Source organism: Pseudorca crassidens, chromosome 16 (genome assembly GCF_039906515.1).
Source record: "Pseudorca crassidens isolate mPseCra1 chromosome 16, mPseCra1.hap1, whole genome shotgun sequence".
In the NCBI taxonomy this organism is placed as follows: domain Eukaryota; kingdom Metazoa; phylum Chordata; class Mammalia; order Artiodactyla; family Delphinidae; genus Pseudorca; species Pseudorca crassidens.
The window spans coordinates 45878772-45895439 of record NC_090311.1 but is presented as its reverse complement, the minus strand read 5'-3'; the positions used below and the strand labels follow the sequence as shown (position 1 = coordinate 45895439).

Sequence of the window (16668 nt, the reverse complement as noted above, 5' to 3'; positions counted from 1 at the left end):
ACGTCTGGGGTGAACTTCAAAAAACTGGGGTGGGTAATAGGTAGGAATATGGAGCAAACGAGATTAGCTATGAATTAGTAATTGTTGAAGATGGGTGATGTATGTAGGTTTATTACCCTACTTTATTTTTGTATATGTCTGAAATTCCCCTTAAAAAGAAAACCATTTCCTGACTACCCAGTCTAAGTCATGTTACAAGCTCTTGTCTGTGTTCTCCACTACAGTGTAAACTTGATAACAAGGACCCAGTCTATCTTGGTCACAATTACAGCTCCAAAGCTTAAAACTGACTGGTATATGGCTGGCATTCTAATTACTATGTTTCCTCAAATATAAGATTCCATAGATTATAAAATACATTTATTTTATTACCATTAAAAAATACTGCAAATTAAATTATGATATACCACCAAGTTTTAGAAGTATTTGGATTCCAGATGCTACAATGTGAAAAAAAATATTTTAGAATTAATGAAATATGGTATCTGTGGAATAAATGAATACTCTAAAATACTGCAAGGTCAAGATTCTGATGACGATGCTTCATACATGTTCAAGAGCAGATCAGGGTATATTTTTGAGAGTATTATCAATTCTACAGTGAGTATATTTCTTCCAAAATATTGAAATTTTTTATGCCCAACTTTATAGGTTCTTGTTACAAATCTTAATAGAAAATGCAACACTCTGCCATGGTCTCCCATCTTTTCACCACCAAGGACCCTTTTATTATTTTATCCCCAAGGTTCCCATATTTTGAAATATTTTGATGCCAAGTAAAATTTATTTTTTCCTTGATATCAAGTAAAAGCTAATTTTCATTTTTCATCTATTAAATGTACAGTATTCAAACTGAGGCAATATAATTCCAGCTAAAATAAACATGACCTTCTACCTACCCTGTGTGGACTCACCATAGGGAAAAGTAACATTTCTATTAGGAAATCTACTTTTTAGCGTCCAGTGCCACTTTCTCAGAATCCAAGAACCAAAGATGGCAGGCACTTGAGATGATAGGAATCAAGATGGCAAGAAGCCACATGCCAGCTCCTATATTAAGTCAAGAAAGGGCATTTAGGTAGCCCATCTAAACGTTATAAGTTAGGCCATTTGTTTATACAAGTCTCCAACAGAGAAAGTTGTGTAAGGGCATTAAACACTCTGGTGAACTGACATTGTCCAGGGGCCTATTCGAATTTCTAAAATTGTTAGCATAAAAATTCAATTCGTTTTTCTAGGTTGAATTGCAACACAGTAGTGAAAAGAAAATGATATTTGTGGGGTTTTTTGCATCACCCTCTCTCTGTGCCTCAGTTTAGATCTGAGTGCAGAGGACAAGTCATTCATCTTTGCATCCCTGAGCAGACAGTTCAATGGTTGCCCAGAGAAGGCACTTGTGTTTGTGAATATGTGAATGAATGGAAGGACGGTGGTCCTCAGAACCTTCAAGACATCTTCTTATTTGAGCTCTCTTGAGGGAAGATGGAAACTAGGAAAAGGAAATGAACAGGAAACATGACCTCAGGAACCTGGCAAGGAAGAAAAACTAAGGCATCCTGAATTCTCTTTACCTTTGGAAAGTTCCTTATGCCTGTGACCATTTCTACATGCCTAACACCTAATGTGGAATAACAAATCTATATGCAAAGACTTTAACCAAATACCTAAGACACACATTTTTAAAATGAGAGCATGGGGCTTCCCTGGTGGTGCAGTGGTTGGGAATCCGCCTGCCAATGCAGGGGACACAGGTTCCAGCCCTGGTCCAGGAAGATCCCACATGCCACGGAGCAACTAGGCCTGTGCACCAAAACTACTGAGCCTGTGCTCTAGAGCCCATGAGCCACAACTACTGAGCCCGCATGCCACAACTACTGAAGCCCATGCACCTAGAGCCTGTGCTCTGCAACAAGAGAAACCACTGCAGTGAGAAGCCCGCACACTGCAACGAAGAGTAGCCCCCGCTCTCTGCAACTAGAGAAAGCCCGTCTGGAGCAATGAAGATCCAACGGAGCCAAAAATAAATAAATGAAATAAATTAAAAAATAAATAAAATGAGAGTATGTATATTAGGTGGTACCAAGGGGATCAAAATTTCTTTATTCTCTTCCTAGAAAAATCATGTAAACATTAGCACAGATCTCTCCTTATCCCCCAGGTTCAAAATCATCATGACCTGTTAGCCCTACATTTAAAATAAACAGTCAGGAAAAATAAAACCAGTTATCAGATGAACAGTTTTGGTTGTCTTCTTTGGGAAACCTTGCACTTTAAAGGCTCAGTAGGTCTGTGTGAATCTGGTGAGGAGGGACTAAGGGGACTCCAGTGGGCACGGAGCACAGCAGTGGGTCAGTGGATTCCGGCAGTTTGTTCTAATAAGTATCACATTAGGACCCACTTCCAGCCCCCAAAGGACAGGATTAAATATTCTGAGCTCACGTTCCAGGAATGGCTGGTCTTTCCCTTCCCTCCAGAAAAAGGACTGGGGCAGATCCACAGGGTTGAGAGGAGGAAGGACACACCTTCTTAACCTTTGTTTGTCTTTAAAGCAGACTTCCTAGGATGCACTTCTTCCTTACATCAGAAAAAAGCCATGAATATGCAGCCACATGGATTGGAGAAGACAGAAGAAAACAGGTGAGAATCTATGCAATTGCTTCTCTTCCTGTTGAAGTGTTAAAGAATATAATCCAGTGACTTTTTTGTTCCGTCATATTCTTGGAGTGGGGCAACTTAATGCTTGGTTTCCAAAGCAATATATTATTGGCTAAGTACCTGACATAGCAATCCTGGAGCTTGGTTAGATCTTCTTTTCAATCTCGCTTTCAAATACCTATCTTCTTGCCTTTAGTGTCACTTCAACCAGGAAGAAAAGAGGTAAGTCTCAGAGACCATTTAATATACCCCACTGATAACTAGTTATTTATGATGAAGAATAAGCTGTACTACGAACTTGGTAGAGAACAAGAGTGTCAGAACCTTTGCTCTATCAGATTACAAAGTAAGTCTCCTTTCATAATGAACTCCTGGAAGTTGAGATGGTACTCCCTAACGTCTGGGCATCTGTTAGCCCATGGGTAAAACGGGCTAAAATATATAAAGCAATGAGCACAGTCCCTAGTGTACAGTAGGTGCCCCATACATGTTTCTGGTCAACTAAAATAGTTGGCATTTATTAAGGACCAACTGAGTGCCAGACCCTATGCTCGTTGCTTTATATACAGTATTTCTTGGTAGGTGCTAATAACCCATTTTCTAAATGAGTTAAGTAAGGCTCAGCAATTCAGTTTATCCAAAGAAGGTTAAAATGTTAGCTGGGGATACAGTTAGCAATTGAACCCAGCTGGCCTGATTTTAAATCTCACGCCCTTTCCATTAGTCCACATTGTTTCCTTAAACAGTTATTGTACTTTTGAGTGAGCTAGATAGAAAGTGAAAAGCAAGTGAGTTATATTAAAAACCTAAGAATTCTAAACTGAAAATATCCTTTCATGCCTCAGTAGATTAAAGAAGGGAAGGGTAAACAACATGTAATAAAAGAAACCCTAAATGAAAGAGAACAAAAAGGTGCTGTTAAATGTCTTAAAATAGATACAAATGTTAGTTCAGTGTCTGATTTTGTCCCTCTTTTTACAGAGGGCCTTTAGGAACAAAGTAATCATGTTCTCTCCACCACCCTCCCCACCACAAAAAATGGACATTATATCTCTCTATACATTCCTCATGATTAAACCGTCCCAATTCAAGACTGTACTGGGACAAAGAAGTAGGCAGGCTTTTATTCTTGAAAACCCCTCAATAGCAGAAAGGCAGTCAGGAAGATGGCCTGGTCACCAACCTGTTCAGTACTAAGAGCTGAGTCTTAGTATCTGTATTATGTAATATTAGGCTGGGGGGACTTCTTACCTGGACTCAATGATTTCTCTACCACATGAACCTCCTAAACTGTTCATGCAACATTTTAAAGAACTGTTTACTTAGTCTTGGGGCTAGATAAGAGGGAAAGAATATAGAGATAGATAAAAAGAAATGAAATATACCATGAATGCTTAACCAAAGCATGGAATGGGTTGGGAAGGAAAGAAAAGACTTTAGTACCAGTAGAAATAAAGCCAGACACCTTGGACTCAGAGATGATGAAAAATCTTAAAAAACTTCATCAGTGACAAGTGGCTGCCTTCAGGTGCCAAATTCCACTAACCTCTCAATCTCTATATAAACAAAAAGAGTTGCAGATGCTGGCCAAGGCCCCATTTTTTCCCTGCCAATATTGATACCAGGTGTTTGGACCATCTACTTAAAACTCCTTATTAATAGGATTTGACCACCAATAGCTTTCCCTGACAGTTGACTATAAACTAGAACTTCAACAGTATGGTTTAGAATTACTTTAGAAATATAAATAAGTGCTTCTGTGCTTAAACTCTACTCTCAGTTAACACAGAATTGACATTGGCTTTAACTTCTGAGAGACATTATTATTTATGTTTGTTGCCCATTTTAAATGGACACAATTGTAAATAAAGAATTTTAAACAGAGCCCCTAATAAAGCCTAAACCTAATCATTTCCACAATTCCAGTTTTATTTAGATTTTATGTGCTTGCATGTAGACACACTTAAAGAACATATATTTTTTATATATATGAAATATAGATGATATGGGAGTTTGACAAATGATTTGTTAATGAAAATTTATTAACTATATAACCTTTGAGTACTAGGGAAACTACACTATGTACAGATCACCATGAAGTTCCCAGTTTCTAAACTCTGGTTATATGAATATGCCTCAAGCACCAAGGAACAAACAATAATCCTAATTCAAAAAGAAAGAAAAAAAAAAACCCCAAGAAACAAAAGATCCTTCAAGTCTCTTGAATCTGTTTGTATTTTAAACACCATTTGGGAAATACTTTTATTCTACATTTCCTTCCATTTAGGTCAGTTTCCAAAAACAGTATCAATAAAAATTGATCAGGGAAAAAGGACAGACAAACCATTACAGATAAAGGTGATGTCACTAAAATAACTTTCTGGAAATTATTCTGCCTTAAATACAAAACTTTTAACGCAGGGGATCTGCATTATGTAACATGTATGAAAAAAAAACCCCAACTCTTAATTTTCAAAAATCAAAAACTCCAACAATGCAATCATAAGAAGAGTAGGGGGTGAAAGGCTCACAGGGAGATCTTTAGCAGACCCAGTTAGTTAAACAGATTCTAGGATTTCACCTTCTTCCCTGGCATCTGCTAGCTGCAGAGGCAATTTGTATAATATACAGGCATCAAAAAAGAGACCTGACAGGCTGAGCACAAACTTTCATGAAATTTCACAAGAAATCTTATGGGCAAAAGAAAGAAAAATCAAAGAATGAAGACTGAAATAGAAAAAAATGGAAACAAAATATGTCTGAATCTATGTTTGTGGAAGGGACTGCATCCTTGCCTACAAATGTGGATTATATACACATTTATATTAAGTCAGTTCGTATGTTACACCTGACAGTTCAGAAAGGATGTTTCTCATGAGAGGTGGAAGGAGGTTCTATTCACTTGGATCCTCAGGCCCCAGTCCTTTGTCCTGGCTGGTTGGTGGTCTCCGCACAAGACTCAACAGCTTGGTATATGAATGGATAAAGCTTGATGTCTGGTCCAGGGGTGGAACAGTTTCTACATTCTTCATTGTAATATCGTAGCAACAGCTTATATACTTCTCCTGAAGAGCAGAAAGCCAGACCAATTTGCACATTAAGGTATGTAGATGGGTAAAACTACTACAGAACACTTCAGTTTTATCTTAATCTAAATAATATACTCACATTTGGCTTTTGAAAATAGAGCATGAAGGCTTTATTTTTAAAAAAAAAGCCTGGAAGGCTTTCCTGATATAAAGTTAAAATTTTTTAGAATACCTTAAAGAAACTACTTATTAGTTCATAATTACAGCAGGCTATACATGGTGCATCATCCATGCATTGTTTTGGGAGTTCGTGGCAACTCTAATTTTACATTTAGCTCCCATATAGCAAGGCCTTTCAGGTCCAGCTGAAACAGTAGATGGAGGATGCTGGCATGTCTGATAAACATGACTCAGAGTGAGGCCGCTTAGGTTTTAACTTACCCGCCAATACCTTCCCTCTTTCAGTTTTCTATACACAAAAAAGTAAAAAGTGGACACTAACTCCAACTTCTCGGCCTTAAATTAATAAGCTGACATACTCATTCAAGATTGAGGAGGAAAGTTTGCCAGAAAAAGATTCTGCAAGTGTTGCCCCTCTAAGACCTTGTCGCCCCATCAAAGTCACACTTCCATTTTTTCTTATCCACTATGATCTATCCAGATTTAGCAAGTGCTCCTCCTGGATGGTGTACAATCCATCTAGATACCAAGTGTCAAGACTATCCCCTACTTACCAACAGTCAGTTTCCTTTCAGTAAGGAACGTGTGCATGCTGTAAATGTCTCTCATCAATTCTGAGTCCCCAAAGGTGAAATAAACCACATCTCGCTCAGCTACAGCAGCTGCCAGTATCTGTATTAAGGCTGTAGCAAAGAGAAGAAACACAACTATATTATGACACTTCAAGATACCTTCTGTTCTTTCAACCAGGTAAATATTATAGCTGGTGTCATAGCTTTATCCTGGATTAAAGATTTATAAACCTAATATACACGTTATTAGCAATGGCAAATACAGGATGAATATAAATCATCTAGTTTTGTGACTTAACAGACATGCTGCTGAGAATATCATCAAGCCACAGAATTCCCAAGTAAGTAAGCATCTTTGTGGGAAAACAAAGGAAGGTGCATCTGAGGCAGCACAGTTAAGGCACTGAAGTGGTATTTTTTTTTTCACTTACACTAATCTGGAACTAAAATTTTTGTGTTTGCTTGCTTGATTTAATTATTTTATCTTATACATAGTCATTGTTTTTTTTCTGTCAAAGGAGTCTCTGTGATTTCCCATGAGCAATATACTTGGGAGGTTCTACTGTTCTCATTAACCCTACAGCAAGCAAGCATTCTCAAAAATGGGTTAGAGAAGACATCCTTATCCCTCCTGCACTCCCACCTCCACCCAATCACTACAGCATGGAGTGAATGTTACTGAAAACATTGGACAGTTAACTCTGGTGTACTGGAAAAGGAAAATCATTGAGAACCACTGTCCCCACAAATCAGAGTTACAAATCACTCAGCCTGGAGTATATTTCCAAAAGTTAAATTCCTTTATAATCTTAATCTCAATAGACAAAATTTATTTTTTTAATTATTTTTAAAAATAAATTTATTTTATGTATTTTGGGCTGCATTGGGTTGCACTGGGTCTTCGTCGCTACGCATGGGCTTTTCTCTAGATGCAGAGAGTGGGGGCTACTCTTTGTTGCTATGTGCAGGCTTCTCACTGTGGTGGCTTCTCTTGTTGCAGAGCACGGGCTCTAGGCGCACAGGCTCAGTAGTTGTGGTGCACGGGCTTAGTTGCTCCATGGCATGTGGGATCTTCCTGGACCCAGGTTCCAATCCGTGTCCCCTGCATTGGCAGGCAGATTCTTAACCACTGCGCCAGGGAAGCCCGACAAAATTTACTTTAAATAACAAAAATGAACAAAGGTACAATAAATGCCCTTTTGCTAGTAACAAATCTTTTCCTTCATACAATGGGAGGTGGGAATCAAACTAAAACACTATGGAGGATAAATATAGTTTTGATTTTTTGAGAGCATGTTAATATTCTACATATTCAAAACAAAATTAAAACAATAAGAATGGGAATGGGGAGGAACCTGTAGCTGAAAGCAAAGTAAAACAAATGAGCCTAATTTTATTTCAAAAGAATAGCACTACAGGGAAAGGAAAAATGAAAGGATGAAAGTAAGAACTAATCCAAGTAACTTATGAACACAATATTTGACTAATATGCCTTCAGTCTTGGGCAAAGAGGAAAGAATTGCAAACAATTCCTGGACTCTTTTTACTAGATTTGCTTACCACAGTAGTACAGGTGAAGCAATTCTGAAACTATTTTAAAATATATTTCAGGACTGAACAAATGAGTTAATTTGTTGATGTTGCTGGCAGCTGTAGTTCTCAGTATGGAAGAGGGAATACAACATGGAATGGGAAAAGACAAAAAAGAACTCTGTGGTGATTGATAGATTGAAATGGAAGGCACTGGTATGTCCTCATGACTTCTAAAATATGTACATTTGTGTGTGTGTGAGTGAGAGAGAGAGAGAGAGTGAGTGTGTTTGTGTATGTATGTGCATTTCTTAGTTTTGTCTGCTGAAAGGGCCAAAAAGAAGACATCTTAGTAGCAATGAGCACATCTAGTGCCCAGATCTTGGTATCTAATACCATGCCACCTAACAGAGCTGTATTCCTCAGGGAACACCTGATTCCATGGTTAGGACAGGACAGGTACAAGATGAACCCAGAATGTTTTATTATACCAGAAAGTGAAGAAGTGCTCAAAAACAGGAAAACTGATGGATGTTTGTCACAAGAATATAAGAGCCAGTTTGAAGGAGCTCCTACTAGCCAAATCTGGACAAGCTAAGCATCAAAATATTATGTACAGTAATAACTTACAAATCACTGAAAAAATATAAATTCCTGAGTTCACAATGATAATATATAATAAATAGAGAGAAAGAAGGGCTTTTACTCACAGGAGAAAGCCAAAGACTAACTGGGTAAGTCGGGAGGGAGTGCTAGAACGAGATAATCCTCTTTTTGCAACCATCATGGTAAAGACTGAATCAGGCAAAGATCAATAAAGGATGCTAAACCTAAGGGAAATTTTGTCTCAAAGTGTCTTCCTACAGACTACTTAATTAACTACAAGAGAGGAAAAAACCTCTGCAACAGAGGTGGAAAAATCAGATAACACCTTGACTGGGTGACCAAAATTAACGTCACTAATGGGGTCAGATGACTACTAAGTGCCTCCAGACACTATCACCTATAGGTATTGCTCTGATCAAGAATGCATACTATAAGCCTAATTATGAGGGAACAGCAGATAAACTCAAGGAATGTTGTATTTTTCAAACATGTCAATGTCATAAAAGAAAGACAAAGAAAGGCTGTGGAAATACCCAGATTCAAAAGGAGGCTCAGACATTAACTAAATGCAATACCTGACCCTGGACCCTGTATTGGAGGGCAAAATGGCTACAACGGGTTTGATTAGGGCACCTGATAAAACTGCAACAGGGATGAGAAGATTAAAATATTATATCAGTGTACATTTATGAATTTATAACTGTAATGTGTTTATATAAGAGAATAGGAAAAACACTTAAGTATTTAGCAAAGGGGGTATAATGTATGTAACAAGCTCAGATCATTCAGAAAAAAATTGTATATAATACACAAGCATATATGTACATAAACATACACAGAGTTGTTTAACTTTTTGTAACTTTTTGTAAATTTGAAGTTATTTTCAAATAAAAAGTTTAAAAATTATGTAGGAAGGAAAAATATTTTTAAGATGAACTAGTAAATTTGATATAGCTGAGTATCTCCAAATTTGGGAAACAATGTAAGACATTAGAATACATGTGATATTCTAAAATACCAAAGTATTTCCTAATTTCCAAACTAATATTTATTGAGTATCCCCAACATGTGAGGTACCATGACTAGGCCTCATTAATCTTGGAGTGTTGAAAGTAATTATCTCAAAATAGAGATACGTTTTAATTAAAACCACTCAACCAACTTGTACATACATTAAAGCTTCAGTGCACTCAATTTTAAAAGGTTCCTAATTAACCTAAACTACATATAAAAAGGGAAACCAATGAATCGTCATCTTCTTCTACCAGAGGTATCATTTTTTTATCTTTTGGTTTGAATGAAATTTGGCTTTAAGTATTTCCTATTTAAGAGACAGAGAGGAGAGAGAGACCCAAAGAAAAGTCCTTTTAGTCCTACTTCGTCCTTACATACAGAAATACTAGATCACTGGTCATTTGCCATTTATGAAATAAAATATTAATAAAAACATTTAAAATGTATCTCCCTATAGAGTTTAAGTTTTAAATGCTTCACAGGCCACTTTGTCCCTGTGGATAGGCTCCTGGAGCTAAGCTTGACAGATCTACCAAAAAAGAGCCTGGATCCTAATAAGAGAACCAGTTCATATTACATTCTTGATTTCACATCCATTTCTGTTTGGGTACACATGGTAACAAAAGCTGGGACTGGAGACTGAAGACCTGAACTCAGGCCTTGCCCTTCTGCTAGCTATCTAAGCTCTATGACTTTGGCCAAGTCACTTAACTCTCCTGCCTGCATTTTCGCCATCTGTGCAATGAAGAAGTTGAATCAGATGATCCCTAAAGACTCTTTCAGAGTATAATTCCATAATCTGTTATAACTTTTCTCCTTGCATTGGATATTAGACTATAAATACACAAAGGAAATTTTCAGAAATTTAAATTAATCTTGACCTTAAATACATCAGTAATCACTAACAAAAGATCATTTTAAACAGAACTGTCTTCAGGCCTCACTACATCCCCAAGATCTTTGCACATCTAGACAATTATGTCTCGCAATTTAAGTGAACTCTCCTGTTATCACAATTTAGATGAGAATAAACCACAAATCTAATAGGGTGTATGGACTGACTCCAAGTATGATATAAAACCATCAAATTCTAACTTCAAGCACAACTAGGTGCCAAAATAATCACTTAAATTAACCTGCAGGGAGCTTGGTTTTAATTTTCTTTTTGGCATCAATGTTAAGCTGTGAAAATTCTTCAAATAAATATGAATAATGTCAAAAAACAATTCACAGTGTCCTCTTGTAACAAATGAACCAAACAAAAAATGAGTAAAACCATGGATACTTTATACCACAGGTATGGTCTGAGGCCATTAGCATGTAACATTAGTAACAACTGCTAACACTGAGCTCTATACTGTAGCATGCTGAACGTTCTAGCAGCTTTTTTTAAAGGACAAACTCAAGATTCACAAGGATTAACTCACTTAATCCTTACAAAAACTGAATAAACGTTAGTATTATTTCCATTTTGAAAATCAGGAAATAAAGGCACCAAAAGATTAATTAACCTGTCTAAGGTCACAAAGCCAGAAAGCGGTGGAGCTGAAATTTCTATTTGTCAAATAGAAATTCATTAAGCTTATTTTATTTGCAAGTCACTATTAGGTAGTGAAGGTAGGGAATGGGGATAGAAAAGAAAATGCACAGGACTGCATCAAGATAGCTTCAAATTATGGTAAGCTAGCAATGGCATAATCTTTCACAAGTCAGATAACACAGTATGGAGAGGTACAAAAAATAAACACTGAGGATGTGCAATGAGAAATTGACAAAAACACAACAGAAAGAACTTTAGAGCACCACTTGATTCCTTCGGAAAGCAGGCAAACAAAACTAGAAAAATACAGGGTCTGATCTAATAGGTATAGAATCTAACAAAGTATAAATTCTATACCCTTCAGAGACGTCTTTTCAAGTGCCAACATAATATATACAACAATTATGTTAGGCCACAAGTAAAAGCCCAAAAAACTCTTAAAAAGTAGAGATAATTTTATCTATACTCTTTGATTACAATGCAATAAAATTAGAAATAAGAGATGAAACAAACATAATTTGCTTTAAAAACTATTTAGAAATGGTTTCAAGTTATCTCCTAAAAATCTCATGGGTGCCTGGTGGTACACTTAGGGGGCAGGAGCCCACTCAACAGTCTCTACTGAGATGGGATAAATAATGCTGCAAAAAACAAACAAAAAAAGCAAAAAACAGTGCTTCTACTCCATCTAACAATGAGAAAAGGCCAAGTAATCTACAGAATCATAACTTTTCCTGAGTCTACCAGAGAGCTGAGTTTTCAGGGCAACCAAAGTACAACAAGCTCTACCAAGAAGAGACAAAACACATGAACTATTATCTTGAAAGAACACAGGAGAAAGAGGTAGCTACCATAGAAATGGGTGAGAATAAAATTTTGAAAGCCAAGTGTGAACTGGAGGTGGGGGTTAGTGTCACTTTGTAATAGCTATGAGCCCCAGAAAGGAGAATTCACATTCACTCAAAAGCTCTTTTCCACGGGCCTCCAGAGGGTCCTCAGAAAGATGAGGGGCCAGGCAGGAGGACAGAGAGAGCCCCTTTGGTTCCACAAGCCTGCAGGAGGTAACTGGCTGCTGCTGGAGGACAGGCATCAAGCCCCTCTTCCCTATGTCCCTTCTTTCCTACCCTCTGGCTCATAGGGCCATTGGCTGTCTGGGGCAGAAAGCTGTTAATCAATGTCTGTTGAATGAATGAATATATGAAAAATATTCTCTTACTAGTTGTTAGCATAACGTACAATGAAAGCCATTCAAAATTAAATTGTTACAAACTGAAAAACTCATGCACAGTTAGGCAACAAGCATGTTAAAAAATATTTAGCCTTATTTCTAATAAAAGAAATGTAAGTTTAAAGGTTTATTATATGCCCATGTTCTCCCTCCATGAAGTTTTTTGTTTGCTTGTTTTAACTGTCCTTCCTCCCTTCTTTCTTATAGGGTAGGGATAGCATCTGATGGTTCAGATGAGTCTTCCTGAAACATTACTAAGACCTAGGGACAGATAAAGATGGCCAGTTCAGAGAAGTTAATATTGGCCCTGTCTTTATCTGCTCTCAAAGGGTTTTTGTTTACCAACTTTATTTAATCTATCAATACTTTGAACTGGACCATAGCTTCTGATTCTTCTCTGTGCACCCGCTCTGCCTCTCTAATGTTGGTTCATCAGCGAACATCTCTTTCTTAATGCTCTCTTCTCTTGGAAATTAATCTAGGATTTAAATGCTCCCTTGCTCATATATGCTATGTGGCTAATGAGAAAGTGGGCTTATAAAAGAGGGGTTTTTATACAGTTCCTACGGCTGACTCTTTTTTTTTATACAATCAGAATATAACTGACATATAGCATTATATTCATTTCAGGTGTACAACATAATTAGATATTTGTATATATTGCAAAATGATCACCACAATAAATCTAGTTAACATCCACCACCACACATAGCTACATATTTTTTGTGATGAGAACTTGCAAGATTTACTCTCTTAGCAACTTTCAAATATACAATACAGTATTATTAACTATAGTCACCATGCTGCACATTACATCCCCACGATTTATTCATTTTATAACTGGAAGTCTGTACCTTTTGACCTCTTTCACACATTTTGTGCACTCTCCATCCTATACCTCTGGCAACCACTGATCTGTTCTGTGTATCTATGAGCTCTTTTTTTTTTTTTTAAGGTTCCACATATAAGTGAGATCATATGGTATCTATCTCACTTAGCATCATTCTTTCAAGGTCATCCATGTTGTTGAGAACATTTTTAATAAGATTTTTTAAAATTACAAAAACAATAACGGATTTGATGCAATCTCTTTCAAAATATCAATGGCATTTTTCACAGAAATAAAATAATTCTAAAATTTGTATGGAAACACAAAAGACCCTAAATAGCCAAAGCAATTTTTTTTTTTTTGCTGTACACGGGCCTCACACTGTTGTGGCCTCTCCCGTTGCGGAGCACAGGCTCCGGACGCGCAGGCTCAGTGGCCATGGCTCACGGGCCTAGCCGCTCCACGGCATGTGGGATCTTCCCGGACCGGGACACAAACCCGTGTCCCCTGCATCGGCAGGTGAACTCTCAACTACTGCACCACCAGGGAAGCCCGCCAAAGCAATTTTTGGCAAAGAATAACAAAGCTGGACAAATCACACTCCCTGATTTCAAACTCTACTACAGAGCTACAGTAGTCAATACAGCATGGTACTGGAACAAAAACACACACACAGATCAATGGAACTGAATAGAGAGCCCAGAAATGAACCCATATTTATATGGGCAATTAATCTATAACAAAAGAGGCAAGAATACACAATGGGGAAAAGACAGCCTCTTCAATAAATGATGTTGGGAAAACTGGACAGCTACATGCGAAAGAATTAAACTGGACCACTTTCACATACCATATACAAAAATAAATTCAAAATGGATTAAAAGTAACACCTAGGGCTTCCCTGGTGGCGCAGTGGTTGAGAGTCCGCCTGCCGATGCAGGCGACATGGGTTCGTGCCCTGGTCCGGGAGGATCCCACATGCTGCGGAGCGGCTGGGCCCGTGAGCCATGGCCGCTGAGCCTGCGCGTCCGGAGCCTGTGCTCCGCAACGGGAGAGGCCACAACGGTGAGAGGCTCGCATACTGCAAAAAAAAAAAAAAAAAAAAAAAAAAAGTAACACCTAAAACCACGAAACTTCTAGAAGAAAACATAGTCAGTATGCTCTTTGACATAAGTCTTAGCAATATTTTTTGGATATGTCTCCTGAGACAATGAAAACAGAAGCAAAAATCAACAAATGGACTACAGTAAACAAACAAGCTTTTGCACAGTGAAGGAAACCAACAAAACGAAAAGGGCCACCTACTGAATGGGACAAGATATTTGCAAATGATATATCCAAAAAGGGGTTAATATCCAAAATATACAAAGAACTCATACATCTCAATGCCAAAAAAACAAACAACCAGATTAAAAACTGGCCAGAGGACCTAGATAGACATTTTTCCAAAGAAGACATACAGATGGCCAAGAGGCACATGAAAATATGCTCAACATCACTAATCATCAGGGAAATGCAAGTCAAAACCACAATGAAATTGCACCTCACACCTTTCAGAATGGCTATTATCAAAAGACAACAATAAGTGTTGGTGAGGATGTGGAGAAAAGGGAACCCTTGTGTACTGCTGATGAGAATATATATTGATGCAATATATATGGAATATAGTATGAAGGTTCCTCAAAAAGTTAAAACTAGAACTACCATACAATCCAGCAATTCCACTTCTGGGTATTTATCTGAAGAAAATGAAAACACTAATTAGGAAAGATATATGTACCCCTATGTTCATTGCAGCATTATTTACAATAGCAAGATATGGAAGCAATCTAAGTGCCCATCAACAGATAAGTGGATAAAGATGTGGTATATATATACAATGAAATACTACTTGGCCATAAAAAAGAATGAAATCTTGCCATTTGCAACAACATGGATGGACCTAGAGGGTATTATGCTAAGTGGAATAGAAAGACAAATACTGTATGATTTCACTTATGGGTACAATCTAAAAACAAAATAAATGAACAAACATAACCAAACAGAAACAGAGTAATAGATACAGAGAACAAACAGGTGGCTTCCAGAAGGGAGGGGGTAGGGAGGAGGAGAGAAATAGGTGAGGGGGAAGAGGTATAAACTTCCAGTTGCAAAATAAATGAGTCATGGGTATGAAATGTACAGTCCAGGGAATACAGTCAGTAATTACATAAGATCTTTACATGGTGACAGAAGACAACTAGACTTATCATGGAGATCATTTTGAAATATACAGAAATATAGAATCACTATGTTGTATACCAGGAGCTAACGTAGTATAAGTAGGTCAATTATACTTCAGAAACAAATAAACAAACTCATAAGAAAATATGATCAGATTTCTGTCTACCAGAGGCAGGAGGTTGGGGGAAAGGGAATTAGATGAAGGTAGTCAAAAGGTACAAACCTCCAGTTATAAGATAAGTAAGTACTAGGAATGTAATGTACAACATGATAAAGATAATTAACACTGCTGTACATTATAAATGAAAGTTGCTAAGCAAGTAAAGCCTGAGAATTCTCATCACAAGGAAAACAGTTTTTTTCTACTTCTTTAATGTTGTATCTATATGAGATGATAGATGTTCACTAAACCTACTTGATATTCATTTCATGATGTAAGTCAAATCATTATGTTGTACACCTTAAAATTATATAGTTCTGTATGTCAATTATATTTCAGTAAAGCTGGGAAAAACCAACAAAACAATACATGCTCACAACAGAAAAATAATCTCGATAATTGAGAAAATTACACAATGAGAATCTTGTGTATACTATACTACCCTTAATAGTCACCAGAGCAAGCAAAGCCGCAGTCTGAGAGAAAGGCTTTTATGCCATGAAGAAAAGAAACAAAATGAACACATTTATAAAGCTTCCCAAATTGTCCATCACAAATGACCAAGGCTTATGGTAGACCTGGTTTCTGGATTGATGAGATGAATCTACTCATTTATTTTACTTAAGAGAAAAACAGAAAAAAGTGTCTGTCATAAGATCAATAAGCCCAGAGTGAAAAACAGGTTTCCTCAAACAAATTCAGGATGATAAAGAATTTCATAAAATAAAACCCAGAAATTCCTTCTTCTATAGACCTTCAAAACACCAAAACTGACAACATGCGGTTTTTGTTTTTGAATATGAAGAAAATATGGGTGAAAGCCTTTAGAATAAAGGAATAGAGAAGATTTTTCTAAGCATGCCACAAAAATGTAAACATATAAAACATAAATCCATGTGACAACAACTCAACAGGCTGAAATACATAAACCCTATGAGTATCCTTTGTAATAAAATTATAATAGCACCCTCCTGGGTTCTGTGAGTCATTCTAATGAATTATCAAACCTTAGAGGGGTTGGTTGTGGAAAACTCCCAAGACTGGTAGCCAGCTGGTAAGAGGTGCAGGTGGGCAGGGGGACACCCCCTCCCCAGACTTGCAG

General features: G+C 37.2%; 1 protein-coding gene across 4 annotated transcripts in view; it reads right to left on the bottom strand.

The window, feature by feature from the left end:
- Nucleotides 1–4563: 4563 nt before the first annotated feature.
- Nucleotides 4564–16668, bottom strand: part of PARG (poly(ADP-ribose) glycohydrolase) — a 113563-nt gene continuing 101458 nt past the window's right edge. For all 4 annotated transcript variants that reach the window (XM_067710227.1, XM_067710225.1, XM_067710226.1 and 1 more), the window contains 2 exons: nt 6419–6547; nt 4564–5720 (listed from right to left, as the gene is read on the bottom strand). In XM_067710227.1, coding sequence (XP_067566328.1) covers nt 5566–5720; nt 6419–6547 — 284 coding nt within the window. In that variant the 3' untranslated portion in view covers nt 4564–5565. The remainder of the gene's footprint in view (nt 5721–6418; nt 6548–16668) is intronic.